Source organism: Oryctolagus cuniculus, chromosome 3 (genome assembly GCF_051225735.1).
Source record: "Oryctolagus cuniculus isolate XC-2025 breed Fujian yellow rabbit chromosome 3, ASM5122573v1, whole genome shotgun sequence".
In the NCBI taxonomy this organism is placed as follows: Eukaryota; Metazoa; Chordata; class Mammalia; order Lagomorpha; family Leporidae; genus Oryctolagus; species Oryctolagus cuniculus.
The window spans coordinates 120766515-120787044 of NC_142869.1; the positions used below are offsets into that span (position 1 = coordinate 120766515).

The following is a 20530-nucleotide window of genomic DNA, read 5'->3' on the forward strand; positions in this document are numbered from 1 at the left end:
CACACAAGAGCCCCTGACTGCCCCTATAAATATGTGGCTGTGTAAGGATTTGCAGAAAGGGCCTAGAGGCACACCACGATGGACGGGCACACCACCAACTCCCAGCTCTGATCCCCTGAGCTGTCAGAACCTGGGGGTGACGATCCACCTGTAACCCACACACACTGGGTACCCATGAATGGTCCCCAAAAGGGAACAATCAACTCCTTTATCCATGAGACAAAACATCTTTCAGCTTTGAAATCCTCTTATAGCTGTTGGATGCTTTAATTCATCTTCCTCCTTTCTTTGCATTGGTTGCTAGGAAGCTCAGGAAAAAAAAAGATATGTGTATGTGTGTTACTGCTCAAAGCACTTGGCTTCTAAGACTAACTCTATTCCTGGCTTCAGTGTATTGTTCTTGTCCCCGATTTTCTCATCAACCTATTTCTCTTCTAATCGCTTATAGTGCTTTTGTATTTGGGGGTCCCTGTTTAGGGCAGACTATGCGGAGGGGGGCCAGGCTACTCCTCCGGCACATTCTCCCAGCAGCAAGCCTGGAAGGCCCGTGAGCAGGCCGCAGGTGCTCCGAGGCTTACGTGCACCAGCTGCTCCTGGGTGTCGTACTCCTTGGTGCAGTCTTCCCAGTGGCAGTTGGTCTCGTAGATGACCACCTCGGCCTCCTGCTTACAGTCATCCCTGTCCAGGTCTTCCTTGAGGTCGGCCAGCTGCTCCTGGGGAAGGAGAAGCACAGGCCCGTGTGAGCTGTGTCGGGGCACCGGGCCCTGGGCACCTGTGCAGGCTGTGCTGGGGGCCCCTTGGCTGGTACGGGTGCAGGTGCACACACTGCACACACATGGAGAGCCAGGCAGTGCACACACACACTCACACACATCAGGTGTGATGCAGCCCAGCAGGCCACTTGGTCTTCAGAATCCTGGCTCTCACTTTGTTCCCTCTGCTTCAGGCATGCACCACACTCCCGGATTCACACCCAGGACCACGCATCAGCCTGTTCAACACGCTGCTGGGCCAATACACTCTGCACTTCCTCCCAGCACCATTTCCCCTGCGACTGCCCTAAAACACAGACCCTGGGGCTGGCGCCGTGGCACAGAGGGGTAAGCCGCCAGCTACAATGCTGGCATCCCATTACCAGAAGACAGTTCAGGTCCTGGCTTGCTCTGCTTCTGATCCAGCTCCCTGCTAATGCACCTGGAGAAGCAGCAGCAGAAGACAGCCCAAGTGCTTGGGCCCCTGCCACCCATGTGGGACACCTGGATGGAGCTCCTGGCTCATGGTTTTGGCCTGGTCCAGCCCTAGCTCTTGTGGCCATATGGGGAGTGAACCAGCAGATGGAAGACCTCTCTCCATCTCCCCTCTCTCTCTCTGTAATTCTTTCCAATAAATAAATACTTACATTTGAAAAAGTCTATTTATTTGAGGAGTGAGAAAAATGGGGGTGGGGGGACTGAGTGCTCACATCTGCTGGTTCTCTCCCTAAGTACCCACCGAGGAGCTGGGAGCTCTGTCCAGGAGTCCCACCTGGGTGGCTGTGACCCCAGAACTGAAGCCATCACCTGCTACCTCCCAGGGTGCACATTAATCAGACTCAAACCCAGGCACTCGGATACAGTATGCATGCATCCCAGCTGGCATCTCACCTGCGAGGCCAAATGCCTACCTCTATCTTGAACTTGAACCTCCAGAATGGTGACACACTTGTCTCTTTGTAAAATCAGCGAATACCTGGGCGCCCTCGCCCCGCCCCCGCCCCCACCTCCGACTGATTTCTCTGGAGCTGCCCATGGCTCCTCCAGCAGGGTCCCCTGGTTATTTTCAGAATATCTCCCTGCTGATCCACTTGTTCTGACAAAGGAGCAGGACGATGCATTGGACAGCAGCTCCATGGGCGGCCCAGGACCACAGGAACAGAGGAGTGGAAGCCTCCTGACTTGCAGAGCTACAAAGCAGGGGCTGCTGCAGAGAGAGCCTGGGGAGGGAGGACCAGAGGGCCTCTCGGGGGCCGGGAAGCTGCAGAACTACGTCTGTGGACCGTGGGCCCGGTCGTCACCCCAGCCTGCGACGCAGGGGTCAGGGGGTAGAGGGTCTTCTGCAGAAAGGACATCCATCAGCAGAGGCCGGGAGTCCTTGGTCACGGGATCAGGGCAGTGAGTGACGCAGAGACAACCTGCTCGGGATAAACGGCTTTCCTTGTGCCGACGCGTGGGGGCCCGCCTGGCGGGGGGCAGGGGCGTGGGGTGTGGGGGCCCAGGTGCTCAGTGCCTGCTCTGGCCCTGTCTTCATGCTTCCACTGTGTTTATCTTCCCAGGATCTGTGTGCTGTCCTCATCTATTTCAACAGCCCTGGATGATGGCCGGCCACATGGAGACCATGCATCATGTGGAGACCAAGGAAAGTGTCACCGACCCCTCTGTTGGCCTGACAACAACAAGCCCCAATATTTCATGAAAATTAAGCGCCCAGGCATGCCCCGATGGCTGGCACTTTTGATAAAGATGGGTCAGGCAGCTGCAGGGGACACAGGCCGGGAGGCCCCAAGCATCCTTGGCATCTAAGCTGGAGCTTCTGCAGCAACGGATGAGACCGGGCTAGGCTGGGGCGGGTGTGTGTGTGTGTGTGTGTGTGTGTGTGGTCAGCAGGCACGCCACGCCCTCTGCACGACTGCCTGGGTGCTGCCCCAGAGTTAGAAAAAGGGTCGTGGTTTCCAAAGAGACCTTTGCAAAGGCCTGCCCCGGGGCTGGGGGCTGCTCTCTTCCTCAATGCTCCCCACTGGCCCCTGCCATCAGCCTCTGCACTTGTCACTACGTCTTGCACACCCTCCAAATGACATTCATCATACTGACTGCAGGCTGGGCTCTGTGCAAACCCTGGGGACAAGGGGCCCAATCAGCGACCTCTCCCCGAGGTGGCACCTCTCCAAAGCTCACAGTGTCACAGAGGACATGGCTGTGCCCACAACACATACCCTGGTGTGACCTGGGGGCCAGGCTGGGCAAGTAGGAGATGTACGTCTTATGACCCAGATGGGAGGGTGAGCCAGCAGTGAGGGCGATGGCGTTCCAGACAAAGAGGGAACACTCGTGAGGCCTGAGCCATTCAGGGGACACTTGCGACTCGCGTAGGCAGACAGCCACAGCACCACTCAAGTTCATCCGGTCACTCGTTCATTCATTCATTCATTCGCACAGGTAGGTGAGCACGTTGAATATGTAAGATGCTGGGAACATGGCAGCTGGAAGATCACAGCTCACCCTCCCGGATCCATTCATTCATTCATTCATTCAGGCAGGTGGCCACCCATGCCTCCCAGGCCCCAAGGCTCCCAACCCAGAAGAGGCCAACCCACACCCCACTTCCCTGCCAGTCCTAGCCTGAGGTTACCTGTGTCAGCACCAGTGGGGAGGCCGGCCGCAGGCCGTCGACCTCAGCCTTGACTTTGCTGCGCTTGTGGATGGTGATGGGGTTGACAGTGCTGCTCACGGCGGACTCGCTGCTCTGCTTGTTCTGGGGGTGGGGGTGCAGAAGGCGGCCCATCACACAGGGCCAGGGTCCCCCCACACCAGACTGTTTGAGTGCACCCATCTCCCCACAAAGACCATCTGGGCCGTGCCTGGGGCAAGAGCTGAGAACCCGGCTGCCAGGATTGCCTCTCCATCAGACAGCTGCCCCTGCCCCTCCCCCCTTCCCCCTCACCCCCAGACTTCAGGAAAATGAGAAGCTGGGGTGGGGGATAGGGGGCGGGGAGCTGGCCATGGCTGAGCCCAGGCTCCATCCCCAGTTTCCAGTGTGAGATGGCATAATCTGGGGGCTGGAATGGGGACCCCCACCCTTGCACACCCTGTCCCTGCCTACCTGGCTGCTCTCGCTCAGACAGTTGCTGCTGTTCAGCTGGGATGGAGTGGTGCTGATGGAGGTGAGGGCCAGGGGCTGCTGGGCCAGGAAGGTGGGCGAGGGCTGGATCAGGGGGGGCGTGTGTCCAAAGGCCGAGCCCAGGCCCCGCTGCTGGCTCAGGATCTGCTGGTAGGCCACCGGGTTGATGGGGTGGGGGAAGGTGAAGGCTGGGCTGCAACAGAGAGCAGACGGGGAGGGGCCAGGCGCGGGGGAGGGGGGTCAGGCTGAGGCTTCCTGGGCTGGGAGGACCCTGATGCCCAGAGGACCAGGCTGAGAGCGGGCTGCCAGTCCCACTGTTACCACGGCTTCCTCCCACTCAGGAACCAGCGGTGGCGGCCGCCGGTGTTTGGTGCAGCGGCTTCAGTCACCACCTGGGATGCCCCCGCCCCACACCGCAGTGCTGGTTTGAGTCTCAGCTACTCGGCTTCCAATTCAGCTTCCTGCTAATGCACATTCAGGGAGGAGAACAGATCATTGCCTCAAGGACTTGAGCTTCTGCCACCCAGGTGGGAAACCAGGATGGAGCTCTTGCCTTGGGCTTCAGCCTGGCTCAGCCCTGGCTGTTGCAGGCATTTAAGAAATCAAGTAGCAGACGGAAGATCTCTCTCTCTCTCTCTCTCTCTGCCTTTCAAATAAAATGGGAAAAAGAAAAAATACATCCCATGCTTCACTCTTAAGTGCTGCCCCAGGCTCTGGCTTGCCCTCAGGCAGGTTGGTCCCCAACAGGTGCCAGGCTCCAGCTCACCCCCAAGTCCTGCACCCCCAGTGCTCGATGCATGAAATGCACCATGTCTCACTGCTCTCTGAAGAGCTGAACCCCCTCATAGCTTCCGAAGCCTATTTTAAGGCCTCCTTGACCAGGAAGGAGGCCCTGAGCCCTTCAGCTCGCACTACCCCGTCTTTAACTCCTGTTGCACCTTGAGGCTCAGGGACGCCACCTGCCTATGGACTGCTCGGTCCACAGCAGGAGCCCAACATGCGGGAGACATCTGGGCTTCCTCCCGGCTCCTTGTATCACACAAGGGTGGGGAGACGGCCTCCGTGTGGTGAGCACACTCGCACAGCCCTATGGACAGGCTCATGGACTGACTAAACACTACAGCTCCTGCAGCCAGCTCCATGAGGGACCCTCGCTCCCTGTAAAGGAGGCCCCGGGGCCCAGTCCAGCCTTCCCCCAACAGCTGCAGCTTTGAGTCCGAGAGACCAGGGCTTTGCCAGGCTCCAGTGCCTGACCCTCAGTGACAGGGTAGGGTAAAACAGGCTTTCTATTCAAAACTGGTAAGTGTTGGAGCCACTTGTTACTCCGCGGGATACGCCACTGCATACTTGCTGTCTTCTCTTTATTTCAGGGCCCGTGGGCCAAACTCTGGACACTCTATCAGAGGGGGCAGGGGCAGGATGTGGCTTTCCGGGGTCTGAGCCCTCTGCAGGGAGTGAGGAGGAGTAGTGTCAGTGAGGTCTGGTGCCATGCCTTGGCCATAGTGGGAGTCCGGCTGCTGGTCAAGAGCTCTGTCTGGGGCGTGAGCCCATTTCTGATGCGGCCCAACAGCTGGCTGGGGAAACCCTAGAGAAGCCTCCTTTGACCTGCAACACCCTTGATGTCACGACTGAACCCTCGTCTTCCACTGCACTCTAACACAGGCACCTGTCCATCTCATCGCTGTCGGCTTTGAAGCAGCAAAAAAGCTAATTGACAAATGCAAGCCTTTCTCCTGATCTTGAAAAGCCAACCCCTCCTTACACACCCATACACACACACACCTCTTCCCCCCTCCCTGCCCACCTGCACCCGGCTGGCTCCCAGGTCCCGGCGCAGCTCACCTGAGTGTGCCAGCCGATAGGTGCCCATAGGAGCCACTGGCCGCTGAGCTGCTGCGGGAGTTGTTGATGTAGGCCACCAGCGAGTTGGGCGAGGTCCGGATCATCCGCTGCAGGTCCAGGCTGGCATCTGAGAGCGGGGAGATGGACAGCGCCCGCTTGCGGCTCAGGCGGGGAGTCACCCGTGGACTGGAGAAGCGAGACACTGCGGGACAGCCAACAGGAAGTGTGTCAGCATCACCAGCCTCGGGGAATGGGGACAGGTAGGTGGGGGGGGGGGGCCTCTTGGGCAAGGTTTCTCTTGGCCTTGGTTTATTCATCCGTGAAAGGGGATGGATCAGCACCGACCGGAAGTGGCAAGGATTTGGGGAATACTCAAGGTTTTGGTGCAAATGACCATGAGCACTGAGCACCCACTCGCATCCTTACTATTGAGGTGCAGGGACCAGAGCTGGAAACCAGCCATGCTGAGAGCGTGACAGCAATCAAGGCAGCTGACCTGACATGAGCACCTCAGCGGCCTATGACACCGTGGACCACTGAGGAGCTCAGCTCTAGGCCAGGGACCAGGACCATTGCGGGCCACATGGCACGGGCTGCGTCCAAGGCTGAACGTGCGACCTCCCTCTCTGAAGGAGGTCCCAGGACAGCACCAGACGCCCTCTGTGGGGGTGCTGGGACAGGTGTCTGCTCCTGGATTCTTGCCCCCCCCCCATGCTCTGCTACCAGCCTGGGAGGTCAACGGCCTGCTCAAGGTCACTGTGCGGCAGGGGACTTGAAGCCAGATGTGGCTTTTCTAGGGACTCAGCATCCTGGCGTCTGTATTCAGAGAGGTGGAGAGGGCCGGGGCGGGCAGGGGGCTGCATCCTCTCCACAGGCTTCAGTGCCTCCCAGCAGCCACTCTCCTGACCTGTGCCGTCTCGGGCTCCCCGTGCAGGGCTCTCGACTCCGCCTTCCTCTCCTGCACCACTGGGCTCACTGAGGTCGGCTCCAGAACCCCTGGTCAAGCCCTCTGTCTCCCAGCGTCCACCCCCCCCAGCCTGGCCCACCACTCACTCAAATCCATCCAGGGGCCCTGGCTCACTGCTGTCCAGTCCCCCTCCCTTACTAGGGCCAGTGAGAGCTTTCCAACACGTGGCCCACGGCCCTGCCTTTCCCAAAATCTTCTCAAAGCACTGACGAAGGCCCACCTGGGGTCCCCATGGGGGTTCACGTTCCTTCCTGCCCCCTCTCTCCTTGCTCCAGCCGCACAGGTCTGCCTCCGTGTCACTGCACAGGGCCTTTGCCCATGTGGCTTTCTCTGCCTGCCATGCTATTCCATCCTGGGTGCTCAGAGTCGTCATCTCCTCCAGGAAGCCCTCCCTGACTGGGTCACCTGAGCTGGGCAGTATCTACCCAATGCTCAGGTCTCTGTCTCCAAAAGAGGGTAGCACAGGTGAGTTTGCAGCTACCTGTGGGGGTTACCTACTTGCTTCTGTGGCTCACCTTCATGAACGAGGATCTCCAATCTTTTCCCATCTGATCACTACATCCCCAACACACAAAAGCGACTGGTAGCATGAGCATTCAGCCTAGAAGTTAAATGCCTATGTTCCATATCGGGGTACCTGGGTTCAACACCTGGCTCTGGCCCCCGACTCCAGCTTTCTGCGGATGCTGACCCTGGGAGGCAGCAAGCAGGGGAAGGAGCCCTGCTCTGCATGTGGTCTGAGCTCCCAGGTCCTGGTTTGTTGCAGGGGATCTGGAGAGTCAAAGTGGCAAATGGGAGCTCGCTCTTTCTCTCTCACATTGACTTCCACATACATTTTAAAAATAAGAAACATGCAGAGAGCTGGCTGAGCAAGCAGGTGGGAGGCGCCCTGGGCTGGCCACGTGGTGCTGAGGGAGGGGAGGACCACAGTTGCCGGAAGTCCCTTCCACCGACGCCTCCATCACGGACGCTGATGTCTGAGCGCGTTCAAGTGCAGAGTAACTTCCCTGAGGAGGGGCTCCTGCTAGCTCCACAGAAGACAAAGCAAAGGGGGTGTGTGTGGGAGTAAGCACCCTGTCCAAGGCCGCACAGCTAGGGGAGGTGGGGACCGGGACTGGAGGGCAGGCACGGGATGCCAAACCACCCGCCACGGTGCCTGTGCCCAGGGAGACGAGGAGAGGCCCTTCAGTGAGGTACAACCATGGGGTGGACAGCCAGTCAGCCAGCCTATGCCGGGGCCACACCAAGCCTGTTGCTGAAGCCTCCCCAAGCCTCTCTTTGCCCCGTCTGTACAATGCGGGCAGCTGACTTGTTTAGCAGGGACATTGTGAAGACACAGGCGGAGCGCCATGGACAAGTGCCTAAGCCCTAGCAGCCACCCCATAGCAACGGGGCTGTGAATACTACTTTGGGGGCCGGAAGGTCTCTTGAGATCGGCAAGGGGGAGCCTGTGTATTTTTTTTTTTTTAATTTATTTGGCAGATAGAGTTAGACAGTGAGAGAGAGAGTCAGAGAGAAAGGTCTTCCTTCCATTGGTTCACCCCCCAAATGGCTGCTAACAGCTGGCGCTGCGCCGATCCAAATCCAGCAGCCAGGTACTTCCTCCTGGTCTCCCAGGCAGGTTCAGGGGCCCAAGGACTTGGCCATCCTCCACTGCCTTCCTGGGCCACAGCAGAGAGCTGGACTGGAAGAGGAGCAGCTGGGACTAGCACCTGGTGCCTCTATGGGATACCGGCGCCGCAGGCAGAGGATTAACCAAGTGAGCCACGGCGCCAGCCCCCAGAGCCTGTGGTTAATTACTCAGTTTCGATTTACTGAGTTCGTGCCTCACTTTGAAGGAAACTATAAGACACAAAAGTGCATCTTCAAAAAGGCTCCTGTTAGTTACAAACTGAGTGGCAAATGGGCAGCTACAAGGGGCAATGGTGAGGATCCGAGAAATGCACACATCTTTGTCACACACTTTTGAAAAAGACTTGGCTGCTCCTATTTGGATCCCAGCCCTCTCGGGCGCCCCTAACAAGAGGAAGCAGTCCAAATCTGACAGTGGTATTCGTCTCTGTTACTCCCACCCCTCTGGGAAATATGTTTATTAATGTGCTCTTCCCTTGATAAATGACTAAATAGAAAGAAAAGCCTGGCACTCATTTCCCGGGGTTTCTCCTGTGATTTATGACCAGGTACAGGCACAGCCACAGCGTCCATTCATCTGTGGATGCGCCTGTTCCAACATCAGCCAGCTACCGGGACACCTGCCACCTGCAACCTGCCGCCCTCACCTGGCCGATGCTGACACCACACTTTCCCGCCGGCACCTACCTTGGGACCCCGTGTCACCCTCCAAATCTTGCTTCTCACTCATTCATCCACCAGTCCCTTATGTGTGCTGGGAGTGTGGCTGACGTTGTGGGGATAAAGAAGCAAGAATGATACCAAGCCCTGCCCTCTTGGGGCTCACCGTCCAGGTGAGACCTGAACACAGTACCCACAGCACCAGGCAGGACTTGTAGAGGGCCCACCTATGCAGGATCAGCCTGGAGAATCCCTGAGAAGCCAAGAGGGAGGTCATGGCTGCCCCTGGGGCAGCAGCAGGTGCAGGCGGTACCCTGAGCCCTGGCCCCAGCTTCTGGCCCTCTGGGTTACTCTCAACTGGGAGACTCTGGGCATGTCTATCACATCTCTGATTCAGCTTCTGGTGCAGATGCGGGCTAACAGCACTTGCATCACCCTTGGGGTTGGAGCCTGTGCACCCAGGAACCTACCCGGGCTTGGGGCCAGCAGGAGGGAGCTCTGACCCAGCCCAAGGACCCAGGAGTCATCTCAACACCCAGCACCTTCCTCCACATGGCATGGCAGGGCTGGGGACAGCAGGACACAGCCGTGTGGCGGGGCCCCAGGGCCAAGTTCTCAGTGGCTAAGGCACATCTCTGGCGCGGTCCACCCTTCACAGCCAATGTCATCCGGACTCTCAGAGGACGTCCACTTTGACAGCCTGCACCTGCCCCACACTTCCTTTCCATAGCCCCTCAGCCTCTCTTTTGGAGGATCAGAAAGAACCTAGGCCACAGTGCCAAGTGTCCCGGGAACACCACTTCCTGGTCACGGGAGGAAGTCGGACAAATGGCCCCGGCTTCAGCTTCCCCACCTGGGGCGGGCAATCCAGACGCTGGTGCGTGCGGATTTACCAGATGACCCCACACCTCTTCAGCCCGAGTCTGCCCACAGCAGCCCTGCCCTCCTCCACCTGCTGCCTGAGCTCCTCCCCCTCCCTCCACTCCTAGCTCTTCCTGCCTCTCTGTGCTTTGATCAATGTAATTGGTTTCTGTGTAAAAGAAAAAAAAAAAAAAAAAAAAAAGCCCGGATCTGCAGGCAGCATAAAGAACAGGAGTCAGAATGGAGGTGACATGGCAGTCAAATTAGTGTCAATATGACAATAAAATATACAGCTCGGAGGAAATACAGGCGTACCCGGCCAACATTGCAATTGGAAACATCTCCATCTTCTCAATGCGCCGGGTGCAGGGAGGGGCGCGGATGCTCTCGTTCTGCACTTAAATCACCCATGTTCGTCGGCCACTTTAGCACCCAGGGACAGTCATTGCATTCTCCATTCCCCAGAGAGCCACAGGGCAGGAGGAGCGCCTGGGAGCGCCTGACTGGTTCTCCACTAACCTCCCAGAGGGCATCGCTCTTCTGCTTCCTGCTACAAATCAGGTCCCTTTATGGGGCCGGCGCCATGGCGCAGTGGGTAAAGCCACCGCCTGCAGTGCTAGCATCCCATATGGGCACTGGTTCGAGGCTCAGCTGCTCCACTTCCGATCCAGCTCTCTGCTATGGTCTGGGAAAGGAGTAGAAGATGGCCCAAGTCCTTGGGCCCCTGCACCCACGTGGAAGACCTGGAAGAAGCTCCTGGCTCCTGAGTTGGGATTGGCGCAGCCAGAGTGAACTAGTGGATGGAAGACTCTCTCTGTCTCTCTCTCTCTCTATCCCCCTCTGCCTCTCTGTAACTCTGCCTTTCAAATAAATAAACCTTAAAAAAAAAAAAAGGCCTCTTTAAGAACAAGGGGAATGGGCTGTTGCGACCCCAGGAGCCAGGGAGGGTGGGACAGCCTTCCATTGCAGGAAAAGATACAGAAATTCCATTTTCAGATTCCTTTACGCAAGAAGATACGTCTATTTTAAAGTTATGATGACCTCCACAAGTGTGCGGCTGGAACTGGGTAAGGTGAAATCATACTGCTGATTGGTAACAAGCAGGCCAGGACCCAGGGAGTATCCTACACAGTCTGATATTCAAAGCTTCCAGAAAGTTCTCTTGTCTACAGCGCTCCCTCCTTGCGGGGAACATGAAGGCAGACGCTGAGAAAGGAGGCTGGGGTGGATGGGGTGGCAGGTGAGAACGGGCCCCCGTGGACTTGCACCTGAGCCTCGCACAGACTAGGTGCTCAATAAAAAACAGCTGGATGCATGAGTGTATGAGAGAGACAGAAAGAGAAGGACTATGCTTCTCGACTTCTCAGCAACTCTCGAGGTCTAGCACACGTGCAGAGCCTGCATGTTCAAGGTCATTTGTATGGGCAGCTTCCTGGTGGCCTCAGAGAGACTCAGTACCTTTCCACAGGTGCTCCCCCAGGCTGTGCTGCCAGCCAGCCCCGCTGTCTCTGTGAGCCAGGAGAAACCCGACGGGAAGATCCATTGGCACCTTGTACCGGGAGGAAGGAGGCTGGGCACACCACAGAGGCAGGCTCAGGCCAGCTGAGCGTGGGCCTGGGCATCCTCTTTGCCGCGTGGAAGTAACATGCCCACGAAGGCATCAGAGCCGAGTGGAAGTTTCTGGAACATCTTAAAACACTGGAGCAAAGGTTCTGGCTGTGACTTGACATGGTTTGAAGCAAGCGTATTCAGTGGTGACAGATACAGGGGCTAATCCCAAATGACTCTGATTTCCTGGGGTTATAAGTGAGCAGAAACAGAGGGAAAGATCCTGACAGCCATGGTTAAGAGGAACTCGGCACCCGCCAGTCCATGCCTGCACCTGGGAAACTGACATTCCCGCTCGGGCAGCTCCGGAGCCTGGCATCACTGCCTGCTGCACCCTGCAGCCAGTAAAGCTCGCATGCTGGCAGCAGAGATGGCTGGGGGTGCTGCTGCGATGGCTTGGTCAGCAGCAGCTGATGGGAGCTGGGAGGTCTCCTGCCCACTGGCCAGCGCAACTCCCCACCCCTCTGGGTCTCCTCAGATGCTGACGAGTACTGAGCACCCCCAGGGGACAGTTGATCCCCACACCCTTCCTGGCTGACTAGGAGCCAACAGCTGCTTTCCCAGCCCAGTACTTTCCTCCCCCAGTTCATGTACAAATTTCCATTCTGGGTTCAGGTTCTTAGAGACAGGGGGCCTGCTCCAGGTCAGACCTGCCCCTGGACCCAGCGGGACTTCCAGCTTGCTGTATACAAGAAACAGCAGGGCTGGGCATTTGGCACGGTGGTTACAATGCTGCTTGCGGTGCCCATACCCATACTGGAGGACCTGGGTTCAAGTCCCCGCTGCACTCCTGATTCCAGCTTCCTGCTAACACGCCCCCTGGGAGGCAGCGGGTGATGCCTCATATAGTTGGGTTCCTGACATCCATATGCGAGACCTGGATTAAATTCCAGCCCTGGCTTTTTTTTTTTTTTTTTTTTTTTTTAAGATTTATTTATTTGAAAGAGTTACAGAGAAGGAGAGGCAGAGGCAGAAAGAGAGATCTTCCATCTGCTGGTTCACTCTCCAGATGGCTACAACTGTCAGGGCTTGGCCATGTTCATGCACGCTGTGTCATACAGTGTGTTCAGTCTACACAGCCACAAAGGGCCTTGGGTCACTGCCCCGTCCTGGTTTTGGTCTCACCACCAGCTCCAGGCTTTGTTATCTCAGCAATGACTCTGCACGGCTCAGGGCTGACGCAGGTCTGCTCACTGCAGCGCCTGTCCCCTGTGCCCCTCAGCCCCCATCTGCCCCGGACAGCTGCATCTGGCCGAGCTGGCCCTGCATGGGCTGGTCAGGGAGAGCAGATGACCCTGGCACACCACTAGATGTTGAGGTCGAATTGGGTCATCTTAAAGTATTGTGATTCCTGACTCAAAAGGTGGCTGAGAGTGACGAGGGAGAAGGCATAGCCTGGCACAGAGCGGTTCCCCCTCTACCTCATCCCTACCCTTCCCTGTACCATGCATGCAACACACATGGGCACACACGCAGCTCAGTCACTGGACACCTGCTTGGCCTGACCCCTCTCAGCTAGGGTTTCTTTGCCTCTGTCCACTCTCCAGCTGGCCTGGGGCAACCCGTGAGAGGCTCTGTACACGGCAGCGGTGAGCAGCTCGCACTGCATGCCTGTGGCCTGGCTCCTGGAGTGCACTGCATCCCTCCACCAGGCCCTCATCACACCACCCAATGATATTCCATGCACTGACACCCCACCGAGGCTCACGGGAAGCCCCTGCGGCAAGGGCGGACGAGTGGCTGAGAGAGGGATCGAGAAAGAGAGCACACAGGTGCAAGTGCGGTGACTGACATCTAAGTGTCACCCAAAGCCTCCGTCACCTTGTGGAGAGCAGCTGTGGCCAGCACAGAATTAAGCCGGGTCCTCCCAGCAGGAACAGTCAGCCCCACCCCAACCCCTCCCTTCTCCTCTCGCCCCACCCCCATCCCGCCACTGGGCAGTCACACTCATACCCCGCCCGGCACTCACCTTCCACTGGGTTGAGGTAGTCGTGGAGATGGGGTGTGCCAGCGGCAGCCCCGCCCTGCGTGAGCAGGTCCCCGTAGGGCGCAGGGTGGCCAGCCATGAGGGTCATCTGATGGTAATAGTCAGAGGGGTTGGTGCCTGGGGCAGGGAGGCCAAAAAGTCCCCTCTCTTTCAGGTGCTCGTGGGCCACTGTGGGCAGAGAGAGAGAGAGAAGCCATCAGGATGTGACACAGGGCGGCACCTCTGCTCGCTAAAGGGAAAGAGAAGAGACCCACACACCTGGCCTGGGGCAGGGTCTCCCCTCACCGCCTCCCTTGTCCACACTCAGCTGGGGGCTCAGCCTGCATGCTGGCAGGGGCTGGGAGGGTGCTGCCAATATGGGATACCTGAAACCCGGCCTCGGCGCTCCTCAGGGTCACACACAATCTCTCCCTCCACCCGCTCCAGGCCCTGCAGAAGCCCAGACACAAGCCCACCCCCAAGTCAGCGGGATCCCGCCAGGCACGGAAGCCAGGGACTTCTGGGTGTCCCCCGAGGGAAATCCCACTGTCCCTGCAACACGGGAGCCAGGAGACACCACTGTCGGCCACACTTAGCAGACGAGGGTCCTGCTACATGGCGGGGAAGTGACATAGCCGGGATGGGACTCGGGGTTTCGATCTAGACAGTGAGCTCCTCCCCACTGCACACCATAGGCTCTGCTCCCGTCTCGGCAGACACCCGTGCAAATTTGGGTGTGCTTGGCAGACAGAGGCATCAGCGTGTACAAGCTGTTGTCCTCCTGTTCCCCCTCCTGCTCTCTCCTGTACACAGAGTCCTGGCCTGTCCCCCTTCCCCTCCCGGGAAGCCTTCCCTGGAGCTCCGATCGGGGCCCCGTATGCACCCCGTCTGGCGGTGGCTGACAAACCTTCCAGGCCTCCTGCAGGAACAAGGCTTCAAGGCTGGTGCACATGGAGCACACAGAAAGTCCAGGAGCACAGCCCTCTTCCCACAGCTGCTCTGTGGGCCCGATCTGCTCTCTCAGCTCCCACAGTAACCTTACCCGGAGCCAGGGAGGCATTGGGGTTTCTGGTCTATCCCATGCAGGAGTCGGAGCCATGCAATTAGCCAGGTCCCCTCTGATGCTGAACCTGGCCCTGCTGTCTCATGAGGCATGACCAGAATAAGGTGGGTGCTACTGGAGCTACCACCGATGCTTATATTGAAATTAAGCCTATCATGCCGTTTCATCAATTCCAAGCCCATCCTGCCAAGGGGAGCCCCATCTCAACACTCAGTTCCCACGCCAGAATCCTCCAACTCTGCCACTGACTCCATGTGGCTGTCTCCTCTGGGTGTCCCTTAGAAGGACACTTGTCACTGGATTTAGGGCCCATCAGGATAGTCACAAGGATCTATACTCCAGAGCCCTAACTCACTGTCACCTGCAAAGTCATTTTTTCCAAATGCAGCAACACTCAACAGATTGGGGATGAGGCTGAGGACTTCTCTCTGCTGGGGGTGGCCCCCTCAGCCCACCCCCCCCAACACATGCCAGCTTCTAGGCCAGGGTAGCGCCAGGAACCTGAGCAGCATGCGCCCGTTCCCGCCAGCTTGCTGCCAGCCGGGGCACCAGGAGCGACATGGAGAAGCCCAGGGCCGCCATTCCTCTCCGCAGGGCACCCCAGCTCGGGCCAGGCCAACCCGGGGACTGCGCAGAGCTCGGGGCTGGGTTTCAGACAGCACCGCTTTCTCATGGACGTTTGCAGGCCTGCAATCACTCCCTACAAGCAGGCAAGGGGAGCCCTGCCTGCTCTTCACTGGGAGACTCCAGCATGCCGGTGCCCAGAGCCAGGCCCCTGTGAGCCGGCAGGGCAGGATCGAAGTGGTGATAAAGGACCCACTCAGACTGTGCTTCTCATAGCCTCGGCCCTGGGGGTGTGGGCAGTGCGGGAGGAGGGCTCCCAAGTACACTGCAAATGCTCTCTGGCCTGGAAGTGGCTCTGGCCTGAGAGGTTAAGTCCCAGCTGGGCATACTGAAAGGACAGGCAGCTTGGTTGCTTCCAAGACCCCAGGCCATGCTGGGGACAGGGGTACATATCCCACAACGACAGCATGGGTGGGGTCAGCTCCAATGTGCTGACCCCTGCCCAGGGTGCCTGTGCTTTTGCACAGGTGCATCTGTAAGGTGGAGACTACAAGTAGCACACTTCAGATCTGCACAAGCTACTCAGACGGGGAGGGGGGAGTCATCTGATGTCTGAGGAGGACCAATCAATTCTCTGTCTCATGATCTAAATGGAGAGACCTAAAGCCACAGGTTCATTCCTGGAGCCCCGGGGCCTGGGTTGACCTACCACAGACAGAGCAGACAGAGATGTGGACAGCAGCCAGCCCTTCTCTGCCTTCCTTCTGCTCAGGAGCCCCAAAAGACACCCCTATACATCACCACCTTTATCTCACACCAGCTTCTGCAGACTTCGGTGTGTTGCAACCATGGCTCTCGTGCTAAAACCCACATCCACAGGCCCGTGCCATCAATACTATGATAAATCACAGATGCTTTGCATGCAGCTGACTTTCTGATGAGCACCAAAACCAACGGGCTTCCCCATCAGGGGAGGGGACAGAGGCGGAGTGAGTCACAGTGCGGCCATGAGCGAAGCTGACCATGTGACTCGAGGAACTAGGCGGCCTCAGCCCCACCCCCTGCCCAGCCCCAAGGCCTCAGCTGTCTCTCCTGGGTCCCCAGGCCCTACTCACCGTCAGCAGGGCTGAGGCCCCTGGCTGCAGAGATCATGGACAGTGTGGGGCTGCTGTGCACGGAACGGAGGTAGTGCTCCACGTGGGGGTTCATGTACGCGTGCGGGGCGCTGAAGGGGGACTCCCCGGGCCCGGCGGGGTGCGGGGAAAGCCGGATTAAGGAGATGTCGGAGATGACGGGGCTGCCGCTCAGGGTGGGAGGCCTGCAGAGACAGAAGGTAGCATTCTCAGCAGGAGAGCACTCGCGGGCCCCCACATCCAACGCAGGCAGCTCTCGGGTCTCCTGTGAAGACGCTGCACACGCTGCTCATAGGCTGGCGTCCCCTGCTCACCTGCGGAGGAGAGTCTGGATACATGGAGGGTTAGCGGGGGGTGGGGGTGCAGCCTGCAAGGTGCACACCGATGTGCACCTCCAGCCATCAGAACTCCTTGCACACATGATGGCTCAACCAGAGCCCCGGGCTCACCTGGCCACACACACACACACACACACACACACACAAGTTGCTTCCCCCATGCCTGCTTGGGGTTGGGCACGTGGAACATGAAAGGAGAATAGAACATGAAGTTCTGAATACCAGGGGTAAGTTGCAAAGAGCTCATGTCCCCAACAGAACAGGAGAGAAAGAGCAGGATCAGAGAGGCAAGAGCAGGATTTCGGCTCCAGCTGATGGCCCCGGGGGTGCTGCCTTTGGCTACAGCGCTTGAGGAAGGAAAAAAGCAAGATACAAGATGAGTTTTCTGTTTTGTTTTATTGTCCTTCACTTGAAAAATATGCTGTCTATTTGGTAATGATTTTAGATTCGTGGCAAAGTTACGCAGAGAGCATGCAGGGCCCTGTGTAACCAGCACCCAGTGTGCCCTCGCGTTACCACATTCTTAGCCCTGCCTCACTTGCCAAGGCTGAGGTTGAGGCTGGAGCTCACTACTCCCCCACTCCAGCTTCAATCAGTGCCCTCCTCAACCTCTGTCCTGGTTGTTGCTTATTTGAGACAGACAGAGAGCTCGCGTTCACTCTCCCCAAAGCCAGAAATAGCCAGGGCTAGGCCAGGGCCAGAGCCAGGAACTCAATGCAGGTCTCCCCACATGGGTAGCAGGAACCCAATTATTTAAGCCATCCTCACTAACTCTCAGGGTGTGCATTAGCAGGAAGCTATAGTCAGGAGCCAGAGCCAGGGTGCAAACCCATGTAGATGTCTTAACCACCAGACTAACCCACCTGCTCCACAACTGTCCTTTTAAGAGTGGTTTTAGGGGCTGGCACTGTGGCACAGCTGGTAAAGCCATGACCTGCAGTGCCCATATGGGTACCGGTTCAAGTCCCAGCAGCTCTAGTTCCAGTCCAGCTCACTGCTATGCTATGGCCAGGAAAAGCAGTGGAAGATAGCTCAAGTCCTTGGGCCCCTGCACCCATGTGGGAGACCCAGAAGAAGCTCCTGGTTCCTGGCTTCAGATTGGCACAGCTCTGGCCATTGTGGCCATCTGGGGAATGAACCAGTGGATGGAAGACTTCTCTCTCTCTCTCTCTTTGCCTCTCTGTAACTCTGCTTTCAAATACACAAATAAATCTTAAAAAAAAAAAAAGAGTGATTTTAGAAATTCTGAAAAGTGCAACGACATCACAGAGTCCACAAATATCTATAACAGCTTCCCCTCCTGTTCACATCTTCCACTTGTAATATGTTACGACTAAGCCAGTACTGATGCAAGCTCAACTAAAGTCCATGCTTATTCAGATTTCCATCTAACAGCTTAGTCAGTCTCCTGAGGCTTCTGTTGACTGTGACAGCTTCTCGGATTTTCCTTGCTTTTGATGAAACTGACCATCTATTTTTTCTAATCAAACAATTATTTACTTAATTAAAAGGCAGAATTGCAGAGAGGGAGAGACAGAGAGATTGAGAGCTTTCAATCCCTAGTGGACATCCCAAATGGTCATAATGACTGGGTCTGGGCCAGGCCGAATCCAGGAGCCTGGAACACCATCCAGGTCTCCCACATGGGTACAGGGGCCCAAGCACTTGGTCCATCTTCCACTGCTTTCCCAGGTGCATTAGCAGGGAGCTGGATTGGAAATGGAGCAGCTGAGACTTGAACTGGTGCTCATGTGGGCTGCTGGCATCGCAGATGGCTTAAGCCAGCGGCCCCTATCTTGACTACCTTGAGGAGTGCAGGTGAAATGTTCGCAGAGGTCCCTGTATTCAGAGTGGCCTGAGGTCCTTCTCTTGGGTGGATGGGGCTTGTGGCCTCATGAACCTCTGAATCCACTGAGCATCTTCCTTGAAAAATCCGTATTTTTACAACAGCTTCACCTGCCTCAAAGCCAAAACCTTTCAAACTGTGGACAATTAACCGGAAGGTTCCTATGGGCGGGGTGGCTCTGGAGGCAGCTGCATAAGTTCCCCCTGCTGACTGAGGCCTCTGGGCTTGGTCCCTGTGGCCTGGGCTGGCTGTGGCTCGGGTCTGCCCACCAGGAGGCGCTGGCTCCACTCAATACCGGGTTCTCAGCAGCTGCAGGCCTGTTTCAGCGGCATCCACTCCCAAACTGGCCCATCACAGTCCCACCGGGTGGGGAAGCAGCTGCAAAACCGCCAAGTCCCTGGGCACCACGTTTCCCAAGATTTCATTCTCAATACTTCAGAAAACAAGGACTGTCATGATTTTCTCTCTCCCACGCCGGGATCAGACACATCTGGATTAGAATCCCAGCTGAATCACATGGAGCTGGGCTAGTCATCCAACCTCGGCGAGCCTTGGTTTTCCCCATCTGTAAAATGGGGATAGTGGCGTCCATCCCACAGAGCTGCTGTGAGAGTGCAGGACCCCTGTCTGAGCCACAGAAAGCAGCTCAGCAGTGAGGGCAGTTATTTTGCAGATGCTCGGCCCCACCCCCACGCCTCACCGGAGAGTCCCTCTGCGTACCGGGAGCTGCCAGAGCTGCTGATCATGTGACTGTACCACGAAAGGTACAGTCTGATGAAGGCTGGGGAGCTCCGAGCCACTGCTTCAGGCCAGCTCCCAGTGGCCAGCTCCCTCCCTTCCATTCCCACACAGTTGTGTTACCGGCACAGGGGCCTGGGCTGAACCAGGGACATGGAGGTCTTGAACTCCGGCACTTGGGCAGAAATTCAAAGGGGTGGCTTTGAGAACCGGAGGAGGAGGTAGCTGCATGAACCTGCTTTAAAAGGTGGTGCCATGGGGCCGGCGCTGTGGCACAGCGGGTTAAAGCCCTGGCTTGCAGTGCCGCATCCCATATGGGCGTCAGTTCGAGTCCCGGCTGCTCCACTTCCGATCCAGCTCTCTGCTGTGCCCTGGAAAAGCAGTGGAAGATGGCCCAAGTCCTTGGACCCTTGCACCCACATAGGAGACCTGGAAGAAGCTCCAGATTCTTGGCTTCAGATCAACTCAGCTCTGGCCATGGTAGTCATTTGGGGGGTGAACCAGTGGATGGAAGATCTCGCTCTCTCTTTCTGACTCTACCTCTCTCTGTAAATCCTCCTTTCAAATACATAAAATAAATCTTAAAAAAAAAAAAAAAGATGGCGCCAGAATCCCACATAATAGACATACATGTGCACGAACTCACACGGGTCAGGCCACAGTCAAGCATATGTGAGAGCCAGCCCTTCCACAAGCAGCTCGGTGTGGCTGCCACTCTCACACCCTGCCGGACCCCTCAGGTCAGTTCTGAGCTCTTCAGAGCCCAGTGCTGCCAGCTGTCCTTACTTAAGTTTGTTTAGACACCCAGCAAGGCTCTCTGAACACCTGCTGTATGCCCAGGGACCAGGAGGACGCTCAGAGCCCAGGAGGTAAAAACAGAGCAAGAATCAGGGAAACACAGAGCAGGGCGATGAGGACCCCTGCAAAGGGGGAAAAAAATCCCCTAACTCTGCTTGGAGGAAGGCTTCTCAGAGGAGGTAACAACTGGGATGGGTACTGAGGGATGAATAGGAGCTCATGAGGAAGTGCAATGCAAATAAAGGGAGCATCAAGTGCACAGAAAGGCTGGAGCATACGCTGTGGGTGCAGGTGCTGTAAGAGACACCTAGGCACGGGGGCGGGGAGGGGGCACCCGTGATCAAAGCTCTCCATGCCCCTAGGGGTGCAGGTATGCTTGTGCAGTGCCCAGCATCCCAGGCCGACTCGGCTGCAGAGGACGCCTGCGCTTCCACACAGTGTTACCCCAGGGCCGGCTGCTTGGGAGGCTGGGGGCAGGGCCAGGGAGGGCCTTGCCTCAACTCGATCCTACCTCTTCCCTCGCTCCCCACTCCCAAGCTGGGGGGAGGGGGATGCCTGGCAAAGCCCCTGGACGTGGTGGCCAGGGGAGGAAGCAGGAGAGGAGAAAAGGGAGACTGGGCAGACAAACTGAAGCCTGACCA

General features: G+C 57.3%; 1 protein-coding gene across 2 annotated transcripts in view; it reads right to left on the reverse strand.

Moving 5' to 3' along the window:
* Positions 1 to 20530, reverse strand: part of GLI2 (GLI family zinc finger 2) — a 218996-nt gene that overhangs the window by 14457 nt on the left and 184009 nt on the right. For both annotated transcript variants that reach the window (XM_051848775.3, XM_051848774.3), the window contains exons 4-9: positions 16152 to 16354; positions 13413 to 13598; positions 5716 to 5917; positions 3856 to 4066; positions 3385 to 3507; positions 579 to 713 (exon numbers count right to left, since the gene is read on the reverse strand). In XM_051848775.3, coding sequence (XP_051704735.3) covers positions 579 to 713; positions 3385 to 3507; positions 3856 to 4066; positions 5716 to 5917; positions 13413 to 13598; positions 16152 to 16354 — 1060 coding nt within the window. The remainder of the gene's footprint in view (positions 1 to 578; positions 714 to 3384; positions 3508 to 3855; positions 4067 to 5715; positions 5918 to 13412; positions 13599 to 16151; positions 16355 to 20530) is intronic.